At 47.0% G+C, this 20,430-nt stretch overlaps 1 protein-coding gene across 6 annotated transcripts in view; it reads left to right on the top strand.

The window, feature by feature from the left end:
- PECAM1 (platelet and endothelial cell adhesion molecule 1) overlaps positions 1-20,430 on the top strand; it is a 76,016-nt gene that overhangs the window by 38,157 nt on the left and 17,429 nt on the right. For 4 of the 6 annotated variants that reach the window (XM_047831786.1, XM_047831784.1, XM_047831787.1 and 1 more), the window contains 10 exons: positions 2,680-2,928; positions 4,713-4,988; positions 6,811-7,098; positions 7,809-7,916; positions 9,035-9,062; positions 9,812-9,888; positions 12,514-12,567; positions 14,024-14,086; positions 16,832-16,906; positions 19,447-19,503. In XM_047831786.1, coding sequence (XP_047687742.1) covers positions 2,680-2,928; positions 4,713-4,988; positions 6,811-7,098; positions 7,809-7,916; positions 9,035-9,062; positions 9,812-9,888; positions 12,514-12,567; positions 14,024-14,086; positions 16,832-16,906; positions 19,447-19,503 — 1,275 coding nt within the window. The remainder of the gene's footprint in view (positions 1-2,679; positions 2,929-4,712; positions 4,989-6,810; positions 7,099-7,808; positions 7,917-9,034; positions 9,063-9,811; positions 9,889-12,513; positions 12,568-14,023; positions 14,087-16,831; positions 16,907-19,446; positions 19,504-20,430) is intronic. The other 2 variants (XM_047831788.1, XM_047831789.1) reach the window with 2 other exon arrangements.

Below are 20,430 nucleotides of genomic sequence, written 5' to 3'. Positions count from 1 at the left end.
TGTTCAAGTTCCACCAGGCCTTTGGAAAGGTCTCCAGGCCCACTGATGCATCTAGTGATCCATGCCCCTGTTGCCATCAAGCTTCACTGTCAATGGCTCTATTGAGTGATGTTAGCAGCTCACAATAGATTTATGAAAATAGAAGTCATTGAATTAGTCATTTGTCTTTGGATAGAAAAGACACCTTCATCCCCCACTGTCTACCTTTTCAGATCTGTTCTGTCACCAGGTGTTGTAGGTCTCTCAGCTCTGTTCTGTCTTCTTGTCTCGGTAATCACACCCTAACACTGGCCCTTACACCAGGATTACCTATTGCAGGGGTTTCCTGGAGTATCTCTGTTCCAGTTCATTCTTCAACCAGCTATAGAAGAAGCCCTCCTAATATGATCCCTATTTGACATCACTGTTCATGAGCTTCAACCCTGAATGGTCATGATCCTTCACTTTGACCCCATCCCCTTCCCAATGTCCCTCCCACTCTCCCTGGGCCACTCTTTCCCCTCGGCCACTGAAAAACTTCTGTTGTCCTTAAAGACCAAACCCCAGATCTCCCTCGGGGGTCCCCCAGGACAGTTCCATGGTCACACCTTAGTTCCTATCACACTCGGTTTCCATCTTTATGTCAGTAGTCACTACAAAGGTCTAGAGTCTGCCATCACCACTTTGGGTAAGCTCTTGAAGGACCAGATCTGTGGCTCAATTCACCTTACATCATTGACACTTAGCACAGACTGGCACATTGGAGGAGCTCAGTAAGTGTTCATTCAACAAGTGAATAAAAGACTAATTCTTATTAGTCTACGTGATGGTCCTGCTGGTCTGTTACATTACCTGCAAATGGATCATTTACGAGTGGACTATTATTTCCTTACATTTTATTCCTACAAACCATCTTGCACCTACGTCTGAAAGATGGTTTCTATTTTTCACATTTTCGTTTACATATTTTTAAATAGTGAGTCATTGCTTTGGAATTTTTTTGCTAAGTGATTTTTTTCACATTTTTTGGTATCTGCCCACTGGGATTGTAAAGGCTTTTAGGATGTCAGTTTCTTTGGTTTCTTTTTCCCATTCCTAAACTAGAACTTTTGATGGTGCTAGGAAAACAGATAAGTCAATGCTTATGTGGAAGGAAGGATGGAATGTGTCTTAATAAAACATAGATTAATTGGACTACCACCTTACTTGAAGTTTTATTTTATCCCTTGTTGAGGAAACTAGGAAGGCATTGGGGATTGATTTTGATGGAAATAACTCCTATAGATAGCTACTTAACATCAATGACAATGACAGTGTTGATTTGTACCTCCCAAAAACCTGTATGGCAGGTAAATTTAGAACCAAATGTAGAATTTGATTCCCTGACTCCTGGCTGCACTCTCAAGCCTCCAGCCCAAGAAGCTTTCCAAAGAGGGACTTTGGGTCTCAGTTCCTTTCTCAATATGAAGATAGTTTCAAAAATTACTGACTTCGTCCTTCTGCATCACAGGGAATAATCTTGAAGCCAGCGTGCATTCGCTTACATGAAGGACCACTGCACAGTGGTTAAGTAGTTAATTAGTAATTTTCCAGTAGCTGAAATTAAAAACATAGTCCACGACTATGAAATCTTGATGTATTTCAGGGAATATTCAAATAAGATGACAAGACTTCTTAAAAGTCAACTTCTGTCTTTATTGCTGTTGACATCCAACCTCAACTATGGTGCTAGTGACTCCTTAAAGTGGCATAGAATGTTACAGCTTACAAAGTACACAACCTCGGTGTTATCTTCTCTGTGGGAAGTGCTGGAGGGATGGTGACCAGCTGCCACTTCTCCCCAACCTCATGCTCTCTGCATCAAGCCTGCACTTCATCCTTTTTGCTCCCAGTCCAGGCTCTCAGCCCCATCCATTCTCCCTCCAGATATCTCCCTATAACACACATCTGATGTCATTCCCCCAAGCCAAACTCTCCATGGTTCCCATTGCCCCAGGATACAATTCACACTTGTTTAGATGGTTCTCAAGGTCCTTCAAGATCTATAGGTCTTCCTCTGGCCGCTTCTACTCCCACTAAGTTCCAGGACTTTCAGGTGCTCCAACTTCCTCCCAGGACTTGCATTGGCTCTTCTCTCTGCTTAGAACACTCCCTGTTTGCCTGGATAGTTCCTGTAAGAGTCCTTTCCTGATTCCCCGAGCCTAGGTTCAGCTATCCCCTCCATGGGTTCTCCTGCAGATAACCATGTCTGAATCACCCACTAAACGTAACCACTTGGAAGTCAGGGACTTTTTTTTTTTTTTTTTCACAGCTATCTCTGATGCCAAGCAAGGTACCCAGTACAGAGAAAGTGTGTACTAAATACTTATGAAATAAAGCATATGAGTGAATGAATACCTGGGTGGATGCATGAATCATCACTGCTGCATTACACAGTGAAAAACTTTTCTAATTCATTTTTATGAAATAAATTGGATTAACAAGGGTAGAAAACCTGCCATTGCAATCCCAGGCAAAGAATGAACTCTAACTCTTGAATTGTGTGATTATCGGGTTTCATGAGAAGCTAAAGAGAAATTTCTGCAGCAAGTTTGGGGATTGGCTCTGACAAAAGCAGCTGGGTCAAGGGTCTCTCTGGAAGGGGGCTGTGGGAGTGGTGCCCGGAAACGTCTCACCTCCTTCTACTCACTGGTCTTCCAGAGCTGTTTTCCAAGCCGAAGCTGGAATCTTCCGCCACCCGCCTGGATCATGGTGAAAGCCTGAACCTGTGGTGCTCCATTCCAGGAGCACCTCCAGCCAACTTTACCATCCAGAAGGAAAACACGATTGTGTCACTGTCTCAAAATTTCACCAAGATAGCCTCAGAGAGGGACAGAGGGACATACACCTGCAATGCAGGCATTGGCAAGGTGGTCAAGAAAAGCAATGCAGTCCAGATAACTGTGTGTGGTGAGTACATTCTCGCTGGCTCAGAGAGTCTTGGGGTGGAATGAGAGAAAGGCAATTTATCACCAGCTGCCACCCTCTCCAGTCTGAAGGCAGATCAGACTGAGACAGGGTAACAACTTGGGGGTAAGAGGAAGCAGTGATATCAAGAGACCAAACAAGTGTGTATTCCTTCTTGGAGGACAGGAAAGAGGCGGTACAAAGAAAATGTTGGCAAAAATCAAGTTCATGGCTTTATTGTGGCTGCATGCTGTTGATGGGGCTGAGTTGGCAAGATTCTGGCTGCTGGAACAGGCACCCTCTAAAAGGTCAGGGAGGAAACACTGCTTGCTCAACACTAAATTTTAGGATCTCAATTCCATATCCTGATCCATATCCTGGCTGACCAGCAGGGCTGGGACTCCTGGTGGGCCGAACATAGGTACCAGAACCACCTACGGCTGTGCTTCTCAGAGTGACTGTGCATGCAAAACCCAGTTAGAACACAGGTCCGGTTGGAGCCAGATTCCACATCTCTAACTAGATAGAGCCTTGGGGATGCTGGGTCCTGGACCACCCTCTGAGTAGAGGGGTCTAAGTGAATGGAGAGCTCTGGTCAAGCTGTCACAGGCTCTGTTGTTATTCAGTCACTGTCCTTCAGTTTACCCTGTGGCTGTGGTTTTAGCCAGCCAAGATTTTAGTCTCAACTCAATGAGGATTGTAGTCTATTGTCAACTCTCTCATCATGGAAATCCAAAGGAAATAATGCAAGAGACAAATGTGGGCCATTACATTTTCATTTTCTCTGTTGTTCTTGGAAGGAGGTCATTTCGTTTTATAAGCTTTATAAATAAGTGAACTTCTAAATAAGGACCTAGTAGAATTCTTGCTTCTTGGGGCATGCAGTTTATGATCAGGAGAGGCTGAGGCACTGAGGATTTGTTTTCAAATAAAATCTGTTTGGTACTTGTTATATTTTTAATGCATTTCCTTATATCTTTTCTCAATATAACTGCCACAACATATGGATGTGTGTGCATGTGAGATGCATGGAAATATAAAAACGTATTTATTTATTTATTTTTTTATATTTTATTTTTGAGACAGAGAGAGGCAGAGCATGAATGGGGGAGGGTCAGGGACAGAGGGAGACACAGAATCTGAAACAGGCTCCAGGCTCTGAGCTGTCAGCACAGAGCCCGGCGCGGGGCTTGAACTCACAGACCGCGAGATCATGACCTGAGCTGAAGTCGGCCGCTTAACCGACTGAGCCACCCAGGTGCCCCTATAAAAACGTATTTAGGGGGATGTCATGTTTTTCTTGAACTTGTGTCATCCCTTTTTATTGATAGCATTCATTTCCCCCCTCCGTCCTCATCACACACACACACACACACACACACACACACACACACACACACACATTACTTACCAATCTTAAAGGAGTCCTATAAAGGTAGATAAGGCAGGTAGGCATTTAAAATTATAGTAAATGTGCCTAGGGGGGCGCCTAGGTGGCTTAGTTGGTTGAGCATCCAACTTTGGCTCAGGTCATGATCTCAAGGTTCATGAGTTCGAGCTTCACATTGGTTGTCTGCTGTTATCACAGAACCCACTTCCGATCCTCTGTCTCCCTCTCTCTCTGCCCCTCACCTGCTCATGCTGTCTCTCTCAAATAAATAAATAAACTTAAATAAAATAAAATAAATTATAGTAATGTTAGAGTTTGGAGAAGGACCCTCTTAGGCTGGATGTTTTGTTTCTGCTTTCAGTCGTCATTCAGGTTGTCTCTTTCTCTTTCGTTCTAGAAATGCTCTCCAAGCCCAGGATTTTTTATGACTCCGGCCCTGAGGTGATAAAAGGACAGACCATAGCAGTCAGTTGCCAGTCCGTAAATGGAACCGCACCTGTTAGCTATCACCTTGTAAAAGCAAATAGCATTTTGGAGAGTTGTAACATGGACTCCAATGAGCCTGCGGTATTCAAAGACAAGCCAACAAAAGATGTAGAATACCAATGTATCGCAGATAATTGTCATTCCCATACTGAAATGATCAGTGAAGTTCTGCGGGTCAAGGTGATAGGTAAGTTGCACGATCTTGAGTTCAAGCCCCACATTGGTCTGTGTGCTGTCAACGCAGAGCCCACTTCAGATCCTCTGTCTCTCTTTTTCTGCTCCTCCCCCCTCACGCTCTTTTAAAAATAAATAAACATTAAAAGAAGAAGAAGAAGAAGAAGAAGAAGAAGAAGAAGAAGAAGAAGAAGAAGAGGAAGAAAAAAAAAAGCTAATGCAGAATGCCAAGTGAAACTGTTGGTTTAAACTGGGTCAGCATTAGTGGCTGACATTTACTGACCCCGACTATGTGCCCACCCCTGTGTGAAGTGTTGTAGTAAATTATCCTCATTAATACTTACAATAGCCATGAAAGGCCCATGATCATTATCCTTGTTTTATGATGAGACAACTAAGGCTTAGGACAAACAGCTGGTGGGCAATGGGGCTGGGAATTAAGGCCAGGCAGCGTGGCTCCTGAAGCTCGCTTGCCACCACCCCTTTGTACTTTATCAGGAGAGATGCTGTCGAATCAGGCTGCACCCTCTGGGATCTGCCCTTGTGGTGGAACCCCACCCTCCCATCCGGGGCCTGGTTCTCCCTTTTTGTGGGAGCAGCAGCTCCGTGGTCTAGTGACCCACTGTACTCTTCAGGGAGGTGATTCATGGTCAGATGCCAGTGTGCTGACCAGTCAATTCTCACACCGATAGGAAGGTCTACTTGGGAAGACAATTGAGGATCAAAATTTCAGTAATTAAACATGGAAAAGATATAGGGGAGGACATCGAGTTCTGCTTGGATCTGCTGGGAATGAGAAGCCGGCACGACTTCCAGGTGGAAATGCCCAGGTCAAAATCCAGACCTGGAATTCAGGGGAGTAATTGGACTAGAGCTATATATTTAGGCACTAAATGCCACATGTTTACGTGTTAAATGCACAAACGGAAGCTATAATGTGGGTGAAATCACCAGAAAGGAGAATGGAGATGGAAAGCTGAGGACTGAATTTTGCAGAAAGTCCATATTTAAGGAGCAAAAGGAAGAAAAACTAGTGAAAAAAGAGGGAGTGACAGGTGGGAAGGTAAGAGAATCTGGGCAGTGAGACATCATCGAAGCCCCAGAAGAAGCTGGGTAGCAGTTGAGGCCACAGGTGGGAAGGTTAGATGGGAGCCTATTAAAGGCTGGATTTAATCTGCTGGAGACTCAGGGATGGGCTAGTCAGGGGATTGGTGACCTTTGGGGTTTCTTCAAAACCAGAGATAGAGGGCAGTTTCCGAAGCAGAGGACTGAAAGTCAGATGTCAGGAGTAGGGAGAATGTGGGAAAACGAGGAAGTGAGAATGATTGGTTTAGAACATCTATAAAAGGAAAAGGAGAAAACCAAGAATAACTAAAGGTGGTGGATCAAGATTATTCGTTCATAAGATCTGGAAATGCCATGCATCTTTGTAAGCACAGGGAGGGAAATATCTCTCTCTCTCTCTCTCTCTCTCTCTCTCATGCACACTCACACAGAATAAAAATCAACAGGACACAGAGGTTAATCATATCTTCAGGCTAAGTGTGGAGTAATACTTGAGGTGCTAAGTGAGGGGATGTGTCCAGAGCATCTTGTGTTTAAAAAACACATGGGGACAGGAGGCATCTGTTGCTGCCCTTATGGGCTAAGGGGGAGGAGAGGCTCTGAAGAATGTGGTATTGATGGGGCAGGGAGGGTGGTGGGAATGAACTGAGTAAAAGGATCCCAGTCTTGGTCACCGTGCAGCAGCAGGACAGCCATGGGCAGTGCTGTGTCATGTTCATTCCCTTGTGACTCCCCCGGTTCTCAGTGCTGTCCCTTTCTCTGCCTTTCAGCCCCTGTGGATGAGGTCAAGCTCACTATCCTGCTGAATGAAGAGGTGGAGTCTGGGAAGGAGGTTGTGCTTCAGTGCTCCGTGAATGATGCCTCTGGTCCCATCACCTACAGGTTTTACAGAGAAAAGGAGAGCAGTCCCTTCTACCAGATCATCTCAAATGATACCTATGCCATTTGGCACAAGGAGAAGGCTAGCAAGGAACATGAGGGACAATATTACTGCACAGCCTTCAACAGAGCCAACCTTGTTAAAAGCAATCCCCAAAGCAACATACTGACAGTCAGAGGTGAGTCAGGGTCTCAACAGTGAGATATAGTGTGGTTTCCAAGAGCGAAGCCAAAGTCTCACCCCTTGTAAGAGAAAATGGGTGGCTGTTTAGCTCATTTCACTGAGGGTTGAAGACCAATGTTCTCAAGGTTCTTTTATTGCAAGTGACAGACATGCACCCAAATTAAATATAGAAGAGGAATTGGTTATTATAAAAATTAGAAATTTCTCATATAATCATAACTCCAAATTCTTGGTAGAGAGATATCAACTGGCCTGTCTTGGGTCAAATGTCCACCCATGGACCACCTGTGGCCAAGAGGATTGGGTCATGCAGAAGGGACATAGTTTCAGGAGCCCACCAATGTGGGTAGAGGTGGCTTCCTAGTGAAGGAGAAGGGATGAATAGACCCCCAAAAAGTAATCTACTTCAGTCCAATGGTCCTTTAAGACCATAGCTGTAGCAAAAACCAAACCAAAAAACAAACAAACAAACAAAAAAAACCCAAAAAACAAAAAACAACATTTCTGCACCAGCTATGAACACAAGAGTCCTTTGGAGGTAGATGCTCATGTAAGATGCTGGTTACAAGGACTATAAAATTCAGTCTTATTTGTTGCTTAAATTTGATATTATTTCTTGCTGACAGAGGAAAAACCTGTGTGTGTGTGTGTGTGTGTGCATGCGTGTGTGTGTGTGTGTGTGTGTGTTTCTTTCTTCATTTCCAGTCTTTCTTGCCCCATGGAAGAAAGGACTTATTGCCGTGGTTGTCATCGGAGTGATAATTGCCACCTTGATACTTGGAGCCAGATGCTGTTTTCTGAAGAAAGCCAAGGGTAAGTACAATTCTTTCACTGCATTCTGGCAGGTCGCCCTGGCAAGGAAACTGGCCATGGATGTGAAATGCTTCAGCTTCATGGAGAGCTGGTGCTCTGCCCCAGCGGGAACTGAGGAGACAATTGTTTTTCTCCTTGGGGGGGGGGGGGGGGGGGGTCACCTTGATAACCAAAGATTTGAGCTACAAAGCTTTTATTGCCCCTTGGATTTAGCTAGGTACACGTGAACGCAATGGTTCTTCTGGGACAACCCAGAAAAGATGAATCTGGAAGATTGCATCTACATGTGATCAGAAGAAGCTGTTTCTGTGGATTTGGCCACACCTAGTCCTGCAGTTGGTAGAGTGGGTTGTGAGTGCTATGGAGACACGCCCCCCCCACCCCCCCACACACACTCAATGCCTCCCAATTAATCTGCCACTTGTGCCATGATTTCTACCCTGTGCTTGAGGTTAACCATGCACGGAAGGGAAGCCAGGATCACCCACTGACCCTCAGAAATCAGAGTCAGCTAGCCTGAACTCAAGGAAAAGGGCACAGTCCCAGTAAATTCTGCAAAAATGTTTGTGGAGTAAGGCTACCTGGGATGGGTGGGGGCAGATGGATGAGGTGGGGCCCTGGGCTTTTTCTGGAGCAAGAAAGTTGCCACCCTTCTGGGAAGACGGGCTCCAGAACCAACCCCTTCCTAAGGTTGACCCTGGCCTTGGTCTCAGGCCAGCTTGGAATTAAAAGCAGAAGGATTGACGTCACTTTTACTTTTTGAAATCTTCTTGAAAGCGATCAATTGCCTGTATATCTGACTTATCTGGTTCCTTTATCATTATCTTCATCTCAATCACATTCCACTAAGGAAAATCGCTCCTGGCTAAAACAGTCAAAATGTCATATTCCTGAAGGAAATGATGTGAAATCTCTCAGTATAAGAGCAAGAAAAGACTTACTTTGTTTATTTGTTTATTTTCTTCTCTTTTAAAGGCAGGAACAGATTTGGCTTTCTTTTCTCTTTTTATGGGTATTCAGCCTTCAAGAAAGTCAAATATGGTCAAGATGAGTGTTCCTATCTGGTATGGACATGGCTATTTTATACTGACTTTGGATTTTCTCTTTCTCTTTTAAAGCCAAGCAGACGCCAGTGGAGATGGCCAGGTCAGTGTGCGTATTTGGAAGAGACGCTGGTGGCTCTGTAGACATGTGGAAACTGTAGGGAAATTCTGGTCATCAGGAATTTTTTCTTGGGAAACTCAGAAAAATAAGGTCTTAGGTGTGAGTAGTGGAGGTGTGTGTGCATGCGTGTGTGTGTGTGTACGTGTGTGCATGCGTGTGTGTTTGTCTCCGCGGAAGATTGCCAATCGCCCTTCCCTGGGAAAGAATGGCCTTATTCTGAAGCCATGTCCTTCCGACACTCTTACCTGTCAAATCCCCTTTTCCTTATGAAATTATACTGACAGTAGAGGGAATTTTTAGAATTTACTTTCTTGGTAAAAAAAAAAAAATGGTTGTAATCATTTTACTGTTTTTGAAACCTCAAATCCAAAAGTATGGAAATGATAGCTCTGATGGTTCTGGAGAAAAACAGTAGCACAGGCTGAAGAACTCAGAGGGGTGGGATTCGCCTGATAAAGGCTGCCTGCAGTTCAGGTTCCCCTTGGCGCTGACATTTATTTTAACGGCGAACAGTTTTTGTCAAATAATCTTAGAGCTGAAAACAATGTTAGCTTTCCACAGGAGAGGGTAAAGTTTTTGTAACTGCAGAAAACTCTTTAAAAAAGAAAAGAAAAAGAAAACTCTTCCTGGTTTTCTCATGATCTTTCCTTGGTTATTTTATTAGTTTGAAGTTAGAGCCAAAAAAAAAAAAAAAAATCATCTATTCTTTACTTTTTAAATTTCATTTTAAGGCCAGCAGCGCCACTTCTGAATTCCAGCAATGAGAAGATGTTGTCAGATCCCGATACCGAAGCCAACAGACATTACGGTACAGTCTTGGTTTCCCGCAGTTGCTAAGCGTTTTCCCCAGCTGGCTACACACTCCCCTACCGGTCTTAGAAGCAGAATGTGTAGGTAATGGGGTTCAAGTTGGAAGGGAAGCCCTGTCCTCAAGCAGGGGCGCTTAATCCAATCAGTCATGGAAGGGTGAGTTGATAAATAAACCAAAAACTTCGGAAGACAGGCAGAACATTTTATCCTAATTTTACCACCTTCTAAACATCCCAGGGAATGTGGAGAATAATTGTAATGCCGTGGATACCCATCCTGGGTTATCTTCCAAAACTTTGAACAGTGCCCAAGTATAATCATTATCCTTTTGTTAGAGAAGAGACCAGTTACCAAATTAGGGCACTGGTAAAACATCTTCTTGGATGGAATTGTTTATTACAAGCACAAGACAGTTTCCTTTCAAACTTTGCCACAATTAATTAAAGTATTTCTCAGCTAGTGGAGGCATTAAAAAAAAAAAAATGTTACAATAAAGGAATGCATGCTTAGAGGCTGAGTGAAAGCTTGCAAGTCCGCTCAGTAGGGTGGGGAGCCAATCCCTGGAGTTCTTAATCCCATTAAGTCTAGGAGAAAATTGCTCAAGCCTTTGAAGAAGGGCGCCAGCCACTTCCCAGAGGGGGTATAATTATATCACGCAAGACATCCTGTCCCAGACCACGTTGGGGGCAGTTTTCTTTATCAGCAGGTCTGAGAATAGAATGCTCATGTTCTTTTCTAATTGTGTAAGTGTTTCACAAGAATGAGAATTTTAGGTAGGATATGCCTTTTACAGGGCATACTTGAGAAACATGTTTTAAGAATTGAGCAATTCTTATAGTACCAAATCAAACCTTTAAAAAGTCAATAAAATGGCCTGGTTGGCTCAACCGTAGAGCATGAAACTCTTAACCTCAAGGTCATGAGTTCAAGCCCCACATGGGACGTGGAGCCTGCTAATTAATAATCAAACAAACAAACAAATAAATGGAAGAACCTGGGAAACTGTATTCCTGAAGGCCATCAAATAGAACAGGAACTAAAGAAAGCACAAAATGTGAGACAATCCTTACTAGAAAGTGAATAAAACATTTGCAATAGCAAAAGTAATGGGCCAATAAAGAGAGAAATAGGCAAATATATCATTTAAGAAACTACATACAGAAACATTTGGTGAATATTTAGTAAAAAGTAATCCAGTGTTATAGAGAAAATACCTTTGTGTGGTTTAAGGGGGATTCTTTTGGTGATTTATACTATTTACACATAAATACATAGACACTTTAAATTAAATGCTAAGAGGTATATTAAAATAGGATTTTCCTCCAAATTTCCAAAATGCAAGAAATACTCTAATTCTTATATTGTCTCTGCATGGATTATTTCACTTTATAAAATATTTTAATAATCACAATACGTAATTAGTTTTAATACATAATGGAAAATCATATGTTCTTCAGAAGTATTATTTATAACATCCGTAAGAATTATTATTATTTTTTTATTCTTGAGAGAGCATGTAAGCAGGGGAGAGGGAGGGAGAGAGAGAATCCCAAGCAGGTTCTGCACTGTCCGCGTGGAGCCCTGCGCGGGGCTTGAACTCACAAACTGTGAGATCATGACTTGAGCTGAAATTAAGAGTCAGACACCTAATCGACTGAGCCACCCAGGTACCCTGAGAATTATTTTTAATAAAGAACAACTTGATTTAAAAAAATGTTAAAAAATTTTTTTACCCACTGAGGTGGCAGCCTGAAGGTACCGTAATTTTTTAAACCGTGTTCTCATGCATTCAGTCGTCTGGTTGGAGCAGGCGAGTTTGCTAGTTTCTGGTTATGGACCCCTTCCTTTAGAATTAAGCTTAACCTCAGGGCCCCTGGGTGGCTCAGTCGGTTAAGCGTTGGACTTCGGCTCGGGTCACAATCTGCTGATCTGTGAGTTCGAGCCCTGCACCTGGCTCTGTGCTGACAGCTCAGAGCCTGGAACCTGCTTCTGATTCTCTGTCTCCTTCTCTCTTTGCCCCTCCCCCACTCACACTCTGTCTCTCTCTCTCAGAAGTAATAAACAAACAAAAAAGGAATTTAGCTTCATTTCTAATGGGGTTGCTCAACGTGAACAATTCTGAATTTTGAACAACCCATAGGCAGAAGTTTTCCTCCCATGGGATGGTAAGCATGTTCCTGGTGTTAGAAAGAGACCGCACAGTGGGCGGGATGGGGCTGAAGGGGGACCAGATGGGAATCCAGAATCAGATACGCTGCTGGTTGCCCACTACACTGAAGAAGTTAGGCCTCACTTCATTTCTTAGTGGCACTAAGTTGTTGTTGTTGTTGTTTAATGTTTGTTTATTTTTGAGAGAGAGAGAGAGAGAAAGACAGAGTGTGAGCTGGGGAGGGTCAGAGAGAGAGGTTAGACACAGAAACCAAAGCAGGCTCCAGGCTCCCAGCTCCCCCCCACCCCCCAGGTGGGGCTCAAACTCACAAACTGCGAGATCATGACCTGAGCATAACCTGAGCACTTAACCGACTGAGTTACCCAGGTGCCCCGTGGCACTAAATTTTTTAAACATTATATGAAAAGCTAGAATTTCCATTGCCATTCATCCTAATTGTTATTTTCCAACTAGGTTACAGTGAAGATGTTGGAAACCATGCAATGAAACCGGCAAATGAAAATAAAGGTAATTATCTAATTTTAAAACGTTTTTTTAATTAGAAACTTTACGTTAAAAAAGACCCCTAGGGAAAGAGCTAAAACTGTTAAGGCCTGGGGATGTTTCCCCACCTCTCTCAGTGACCCTGTCCCTGGCCACTGTGTATAAATAGAGATGGCTGATTGCTTTCTCCAAAGATGCTATCTTGTGTCCTTAATGGAAAGTAACCAAAATTCTAGTGGGAAAGAACTGGGTTATACCTAACAGGGAACTGGCTGATTCAGAATGGGTTACTGAGTAGTACTGTAGAGGACCTCCTTTCTTTTGGGTAGTAGAAGCAGGGATGTTTTTTAATTTTTATTTAGTTAGTTATTTTTCATGTTTATTTACTTTTGAGAGAGAGAGAGTGTGTGTGTGTGTGTGAGTGGAGGAGGGACAGAGAGAGAGGGAGACACAGGACGCAGGGCTTGAACTCACGGATCAGGAGATCATGACCTGAGCTGACGTTGGACGCTCAACCGACTGAGCCACCCAAGCGTCCCGTGTATTTTATACATAACCTAAAAATATTATTTTGTGTCTCAATATTAATAAAAATAAAACATACACTATAAAGAAAATAAACTAGCATTGCTGCTAATTTTTAAAGACAATTAACAGTAGATTCCCTGCTATGGTTAAACCTCAGAAGGATTGGGCTAAATCGTAAATCGTTTCTCAAAATTCTTCCCCCCCACCCCGGGGCTCTATCACAGGAGCTAAATCTAAAGGAGGGTCGCCTGGGTGGCTTTGTTAGTCTGCCTCTTGATCTCAGTTCAGGTCTTGATCTCTGGGTCATGATTTCAGACTCTGAGCGGGATGTGAAGCCTACTTAAAAAAAAAAAAAATCTAAAAAAGTAAACACCTGTGTCCTTGACCACATATCGATGTTTTCAGTGCTGGCGAGAAACCCCAACTCTGAGGCTTCAAAAATAAAACAATAATGTAATTTTGAGTTGAGACAAACTAATTTACTGGATTTCACTCTAGCGGCCCAACTGCTCTCATTAACTTGTTTTCCTATGCGTGTGGCTCATACTGTCAGAGTATTTTTAGGCAGGGGGGACCCTGTTCCCCATTTCCTGAGATCCTTTCCATCTTGGAGATAGCTTTCGATGCCTGTGGCTGTGGAGGAGGCTTCTAGAGTTAACTGCCATGGATGATACTGGCTGTTTTCTGTGTCTACTGAGCTTTCACAAATCCTTCCCCTGTAGAAACAATGGGGACCTGGGCCGGAGGGCCTTTCCACATCCTGGAGAAAGCAGGACTTGTGACTGTCTTCTCTAGCCCAAGATTTCTCACCTACTTAGAATGGCATTAGGCCTGTGTCTGGCTTCCTCCTCGAAATATGGAATGTTATAATCATTTGAGTGGAAATCTCTAAGGCAGGCTGAGGCTCCCCAAGGAGATTTTGTCTCACCGGTGCTGTGGTTCTTTTGAGCAGAGCCTCTGACCATGGATGTGGAATACACAGAAGTGCAAGTGACCCCATCTGAGCCTTACCAAGGTAAACACCATCCCTGGAGCGATTCCCCATGTTTTGCTCTCTGCTTGGGTGTAGACAACAGAGTGAGGTGTGCTATGATCCGGGGACAAGGGTCCCTTCAGTCGGTCAGAAGGGGGGGTGGTCAGCAGACAGGTCTGTTAGACGTGCCTATGACAAGAGCAGTGACCCCCCCCCCCACCCCCGCCTAGGCTTTTGAGGTGTAACATTTCATTAATTATTGTTTACCTACTACTAACCATGAGTAAGTTATATTGAGCAACTACTAAGCGCTAAGAAATGTGTTTGGTGAGAGACTTTGAGGGCAGCCTTACCCCTGGGCGTTTGGACTTTCCTACAGAGGTATGTTCCTTGCCCAAACCTAGCATCGTCCTGAAAAAGTTGCTTGCACACTGAGCTTGTGTAAATGAAATGCACGTTTGAAGGTAGTGAGGGCTTGGCTCTTTAAAGGCACGTTTGGGTAAAGGCTCTTGAAAGTACAGAGTAGCCTGCTGTGTAAACAGTGGCACTAGCTTCACACTTCAGGTTTTGTTTTCATGTGTGTGGTTCTCTCAGGGGCGGGCTGGCCTGGAGGCCACCAGTTCTGGTCCTGTGCTGGTTGAGACTGACTCAGAGTGGGCTGGTCCATAGCAAATGCTAGAACAGCAATTTCAGTTGCTTTTGGTCCCACAAAAAAACATGCATACCTTCCTAGCTCTCCACCCTCCCTGGCTTTCCCACAGGCCCCTGCGCTCAAAGGAGCTCTCCAAAGCCTTCCTCCCCTCCTGGGAAGCTCATTAGGGCTATTGTCATGCACCACCCCCCCTTCCTGCTGAGGCTGAGGCCACTGCTGTGTCTATTCTGCCTGGCAAGCTGAGGGCCAGACCAGGCATTAGCCAGAGCCACATGGCAAGGGCATCCCTTTGTTACCTCTAGCTCCATGATTTGGGAAGAGTTTGGGGTTCTTTCTTTCTTCCCTTGCTTAGGTTCTGGGTACCATGTCAGCAGCTATGTGCACAGAATCTTTCGGTAAGGCAGTCCCCGAAGGCCCCTAGGCTGTGCGCCACGCAGTGGGGCACTGATCCCACAGTCTGCAATCAGAATGCCCCCCTAGAGTTGGTACTCCCCGATCTGCACAAACGCTACACAGGGCGTCCCACTTCCAAGTCTGGACTGGCCCTGGGAATGGTGGGGGCCATGGCAGGCCTGAAATTCTCTTCTTCCTTATTTCATTGTAAAGTGGTTTGCCTGTTAGCAAGTTAAGGGCGGTGTTCGACCAACCCCTGTGCCAAGTAGCAAAGGTACGCGTGCAGCCTGCGGGGCCTCTGAGGTTCCCTTTGCAATTCTAGTCTCAGTGGAGCAGAAGGCCTTTAGATGCCTCTAAGCAGGAAATTGACAGGTTCCATGTGCCTGGTGCAGAGGACAGACCGAAAGCAGACAGGGATGGAGACAGAGAGGCCCGTGTGTTAACACCGGGCAACAAGGGATGGGGGCGGAGCCAAAGTGCTGGCAGTGGATGGGTTCCAGATCTATTTTAGAGACATCACAACACTGGATGAATTTTATGGCAAGGACCAGGGAGACGGAATCACTACAGGTTGTGTGAGTGGACAACTGTGTGGATGGTCATGAGGTCTGAGACAGGGAAGAACAGCAGGTTCGGCTGGGTTAAGTATGAGATGCCCAAGAGGAGACAGCACAGGGCTCTGGTGCCCAGAACTGAGTATGGGTTGGCTCTGCCTACAGGGGCTGGAAGGGGGCTCCCCTCCAGCCTTCTCTGGTCCTGCCAACGCCTGATGCACATGCCCGTCTGTCACTTGGGCTCAGTCCTGTGAGTAACAGCTTACTTCCCTTTAAGGGGACTTCAGACTCAGAAGGAAAGAGGAACCATAACAGGAGGGCAGGGCTGCCCCAGGGTTTTGATGATGTGTAGAAAAACTCTGCTGTCCCCATTGACCCTCCAAACTCCACTGGGAGCTCAAGCAGACAGTCCTGAAGCTCCTCACAGAGGGCCAGGCCCTGCCCCTCCGGGGCTGCTAGCCAGCTCAGGGCAAGGTGGCTTCACGAGCGCTCTGCCCAGTGCCTGGGAGGCCTTGGATTTACAGTAGCTGACGGAGAAAGGAAGCAGGGTTTCTCCTTGGAAAAGCATCCATTTTCCATTCTTTTGGGAATGTTTCCATGTTAGAGTGTCTGGTTTTCTTTTTCTTGCTTGAACGTCGGGGGCGGGGTGGGGGGGGGGGCTTTCGAGGGAAAAGAAGTCCCAGGACGGGGTGAGGAGGGAAGCTTTTCTTGACAAGCTGTGTGCAGGTAGCCAGCCAAGTGGTTACCTTTCCCCAGGCTGCTGTGGGGGCCTCGGGAGAGCTAAAATGAGTGCCTCGTGGGTGGAAATGGAGAGTTTCTAGAAGATTCAAGTTGAGCTTTCGGAACCCAGCCTCGTTGGCGCTAAGGGACAGCAAGGGTAGGGCAGTCCTGAAGTGGGTGGGTGAGGAAAGAGCTCTGTGGGTTCAAGGCCAGTGATGAGTAAACTTGATCTGGTCTTGGCCAATTCAGTTCCCTGTCCTCAAAGCTCCCTCTTCCACAGCTGGGGTGGAGGAGGGGCTGGGAACCCAGTCCAGCTCTGACTCTGACTGGGCAGTTGCCCAAGGAGTCACTCGGGGATGGAGGCAGGGTGGGAAGGAACTCGTTAAACCGGTTTGTTGCTTGTTTGCTGTGAGGCTAATTGCTGGGAAAACCCCATGACGTTGAAGACTTCTCTTTCTCTGTTAACAGAGAAAAACAGGAGCCAAAATAAAGCACCATCCGGAAACATCCCTGACAGCAGAGACAAACAGCCTGCTGGCCTGGGTTAGTCATTAGCAGGCAGCTGCATTGCAGGGGAGGTGGTGACGAGCGGCCTGGGGTGGGGGTGGGGGGGCTCCCGCCCATCACCGAAGGGCAGAGCAGGGGGGCAGCGGGAGGAGCCGCTGGGGCAGCTGCAAGTGTAGCTGCTCAGCCAAGGACGGAAACCAACAGGCTGATCTGCAGTTCTAAGGACGAAGGGAGTCAAGCGTGACTCTTGAGTCCGGAGGCTGTTAGCGTGTCCCCAAGGTGGCCAGAGAGGTCTACCAGCAACTCTTGTGTTCCGGGGGGCGGTGGAGCTTACAAGGGTGTCCAGGCCCCCACGTTGGCCACCCAGCCCCCTCCCTCGATTCCTTCCCTGTGGCCCCCACTCCCATTGTGGGGCGGGGGGTCAGAGGAGGAGCCGGCAGAGACCCCAGAGCACCTATATTGCTTATCACAGCATTGTCTGTCCCATGGCCTGGGGCTTCTGAAAGCTCCAGTGTGGGTGTGATTTGCCTTTTCCCTCCCGCTTCAGCTTCAGCTTCCACCCTGTCCAGCACACAATAGGTGTTAGGATCATACTGAAGGAGTGACTTCCCCGGGCCTGACATTGAGCAGAATCCCTTGGGAATGTGAGAGATTTCCCCAGGAGATATGGGAAACCCTGGAGCTTCCCTCTACACCCCTAAATCTGGTGCCACGGAGGGAGCCTGGTATAAGCATCTCTACTGGCCTCTTAGAGAACGGCAGGTGTCCGTTCTCTAAGCTGAGAGCACCTGGTACCTCAGTCAGTCTAGTGAGTACCAACTCCTGTTTGGTGCCCTGGGCGGGGGGATGGGGGGGACCCATATGAAGACTTGTGTGAGGCCCTGGCCACCCAAAATGTCCCAAGTTCACCTGCTGGAGTCTGAAACACCCCCTCAGGCTTCCTCCTGGTGCTCAGGTCCTGGCACGGGAACCACCGCCATTCAGTGTCTAATGAATGACCATGATTTCAATTCTAAAATCTAAAACCTCAGGGAGCAAGCTGATTATGCCAAAGCCTTCCTGAGGCTCGGGGGACCTGAGATAGAGGCACCCGCAAGCATTGACTGGTGCCGTCACTATCTCGTGAAACCTTTACGGGTGCCTCCAGGTAACTGCATTGACTGGGAGGTGCACCAGACCCCTGGAGAAGCTCTGGGCCCATCAGGGGACAGGCAGTCGTGGGGACAAATAATGTCAGTGTGGTTGTGGACAAGTATCCCCAAACTGCCGTGGGAGCACAGGGGGCCTAGCAACTGCCCTGGGCCCTGAGAAGGGGTGCACGTGTTGGGGTGTATGCAGGTGGGTGAGGGTATGTGTACCCAAGTGCAGAAGCAAAGCCTGTCCTGAGACTTGGAGGATGAGGAGGAATGGGGCAAAGAGAAAGGGCCGGGCCAGCGGTGAAAGGGTATGTTCAGGGTCAGGGGGCATCCCTGGGGCCTAGGGAGTCAAGGGTATCTCGGTGCAGTTAGAGTCCGTGGACATGCCCCAGCCACCTGCCACCAAGAAATATCACATGGCGCTGAGCATGGTGGCAGGAAGCATCTTACCCGGTCTGGGGCTTCATTTCCGGATCTGTAGAAAGAGAATGTTGGCCTCATGGCATGAGCCACCTTTCTACAATGAGGCTTCCTTGTCCTTTGTGCAGGTGAGAGGAGGTAGGGGAAGAAGTGGGGTCCCATTCTGTTTCCTGAGGGTTCGTGGGTGTGTATGTATGTACATGCTGTGTGTATACACCCTCTATGATTCATACAATGCGTGTAGATACACTACGAGTGTGTGTACAAGTGTGTGTATACACAACCTGTACACCTACTTCAACTTAAACAGATGACCATACGGGTGCTTTGTCCTCCAAACCCTGGGTCTCCCCTGAGTGTGATCCATACCCTGGCTGGTCATCTGTGCGCCAGTCCAAAAGAGTCCAGACCAGAGGATCTCAACCCCGTCTGCCTATTGGAATTCCCTGGGAGCTCTTAAAACCCACCAATGGCAGGGCCACTCCAGAACTAATCAGAATCAGAATGAGGCCCACGTGTTGGCGTGTGACATCAACTAGCCCCACTGTCAAGATTTTAAGTGGTTCTCGGTCCCAGCTGATCCTTAACATCACAGATGAGGCCCAGGCTCGAACCCAGGCCTCAGGTGATTGGGAAGTCATAGCCCAGCCTCCTGGGAGGGGCGGGGAGAGCAGTTGGACATAGGAACGCACTGGCAGGGAAGGAGGTATGGGGCCACTGAGCAGGAGGCTGCAGGCCTATGCTGGGAACCCCTCCACCTGTGAGTGGTCCAGGTGGACCCATAATGGCCTGTTGACTTCATACTTCCAGACAGAGAGTGAGGCTACTTAGACCAGGACCTTGTAAAGCCAGGGAATGGCCTGGGCTTAGTGGCATTAAGGTCTCCAGGGCTTGCTGGAGACAGGCACTCGTGGGGTGGGGTCGTGGGTAAGCAGGGAGCCTCACACATTGTCTTGCTTCGGCAGTGGGCCGACCTGGTGCCCAGAGGCAGCTGTTGACCTGTGCTTGATCACTTTCCAGGTCTGGAAACCAAGGGCACAGAGACGGTGTATAGTGAAATCCGGAAAACTAATCCTGGTGAGTGAGGGCTTCCGACTCCCCGAGCCTGGGGGACGCTTCCTCCTGAATCATCCACGTGGGCCTTGGGAGTGGGCAAGGAGAAGGAGCAAAGGAGGCCCCTTACACCGAAGTTGTTGACTGTCTCTCTCCCACCACTCTCCAAATGTAGCCACGTGTTACATGTGCTATAATTTAGTCAATGAATGGTTATTAAGTGCCTGCTGCAGGCCAGGCAAATAGGACTTTGCATATTCGTACCCAGCTGATGGGATGTGTCCCGGTGCCACTGTGTGCTCACATGACCCTGAGAGAAGCAGTGCGGCCCTGCCTGTTCTCAGAGGCCAACCAGTGCACCTCACCTGTCCCACTCCCCAACGGGCCCTGGTGCACGGGACCGGGGCGGGGGTGCCCGAAGGTCTTAGTGCTGTGCTTTGAAGACCTTGGGTAGCTTCAGCCTTTCTGAGAACTCCCTTTCCACCTGGGGTTGGGGTACAGATATGCCCCCATTCCCTTTCATTCTTATTTCTTTGATTCTAGACCCCGATTCAGTTCCCATCTCCATTACTTCCTCATGAGGAGCTCCCCCCAGGACTGAGCACAGTGCCCAAGCAGACATGGGCCTGGGGAAGCTCCCAGCAATAACATTTGTGTGTGTGTGTGTGTGTGTGTGTGTGTGTGTGTAATTATTCTATTCCATCCTGGAGAAATGAATGAATACAAAGATTACTTTTAAATTCTGAAAAAATAGGGGCGCCTGGGTGGCTCAGTCGGTTAAGCGACGGACTCTTGATTTCGGCTCAGGTCAGGACCCTAGGGTCGGCTCCGTGCTAACAGCACAGAGCCTGCTTGGGATTCTTGCTCTCCCTCTGCCCCTCCCCTGCACTCACTCACTCTCTCTCTCTCTCTCTCTCTCTCTCTCTCTCTGTCTCTCAAACTTTAGGATAA

Source organism: Prionailurus viverrinus, chromosome E1 (assembly GCF_022837055.1).
Source record: "Prionailurus viverrinus isolate Anna chromosome E1, UM_Priviv_1.0, whole genome shotgun sequence".
Lineage (NCBI taxonomy): Eukaryota > Metazoa > Chordata > Mammalia > Carnivora > Felidae > Prionailurus > Prionailurus viverrinus.
Note: the sequence above shows the minus strand (reverse complement) of the source record. Positions and strands in the feature narration are given on the sequence as shown.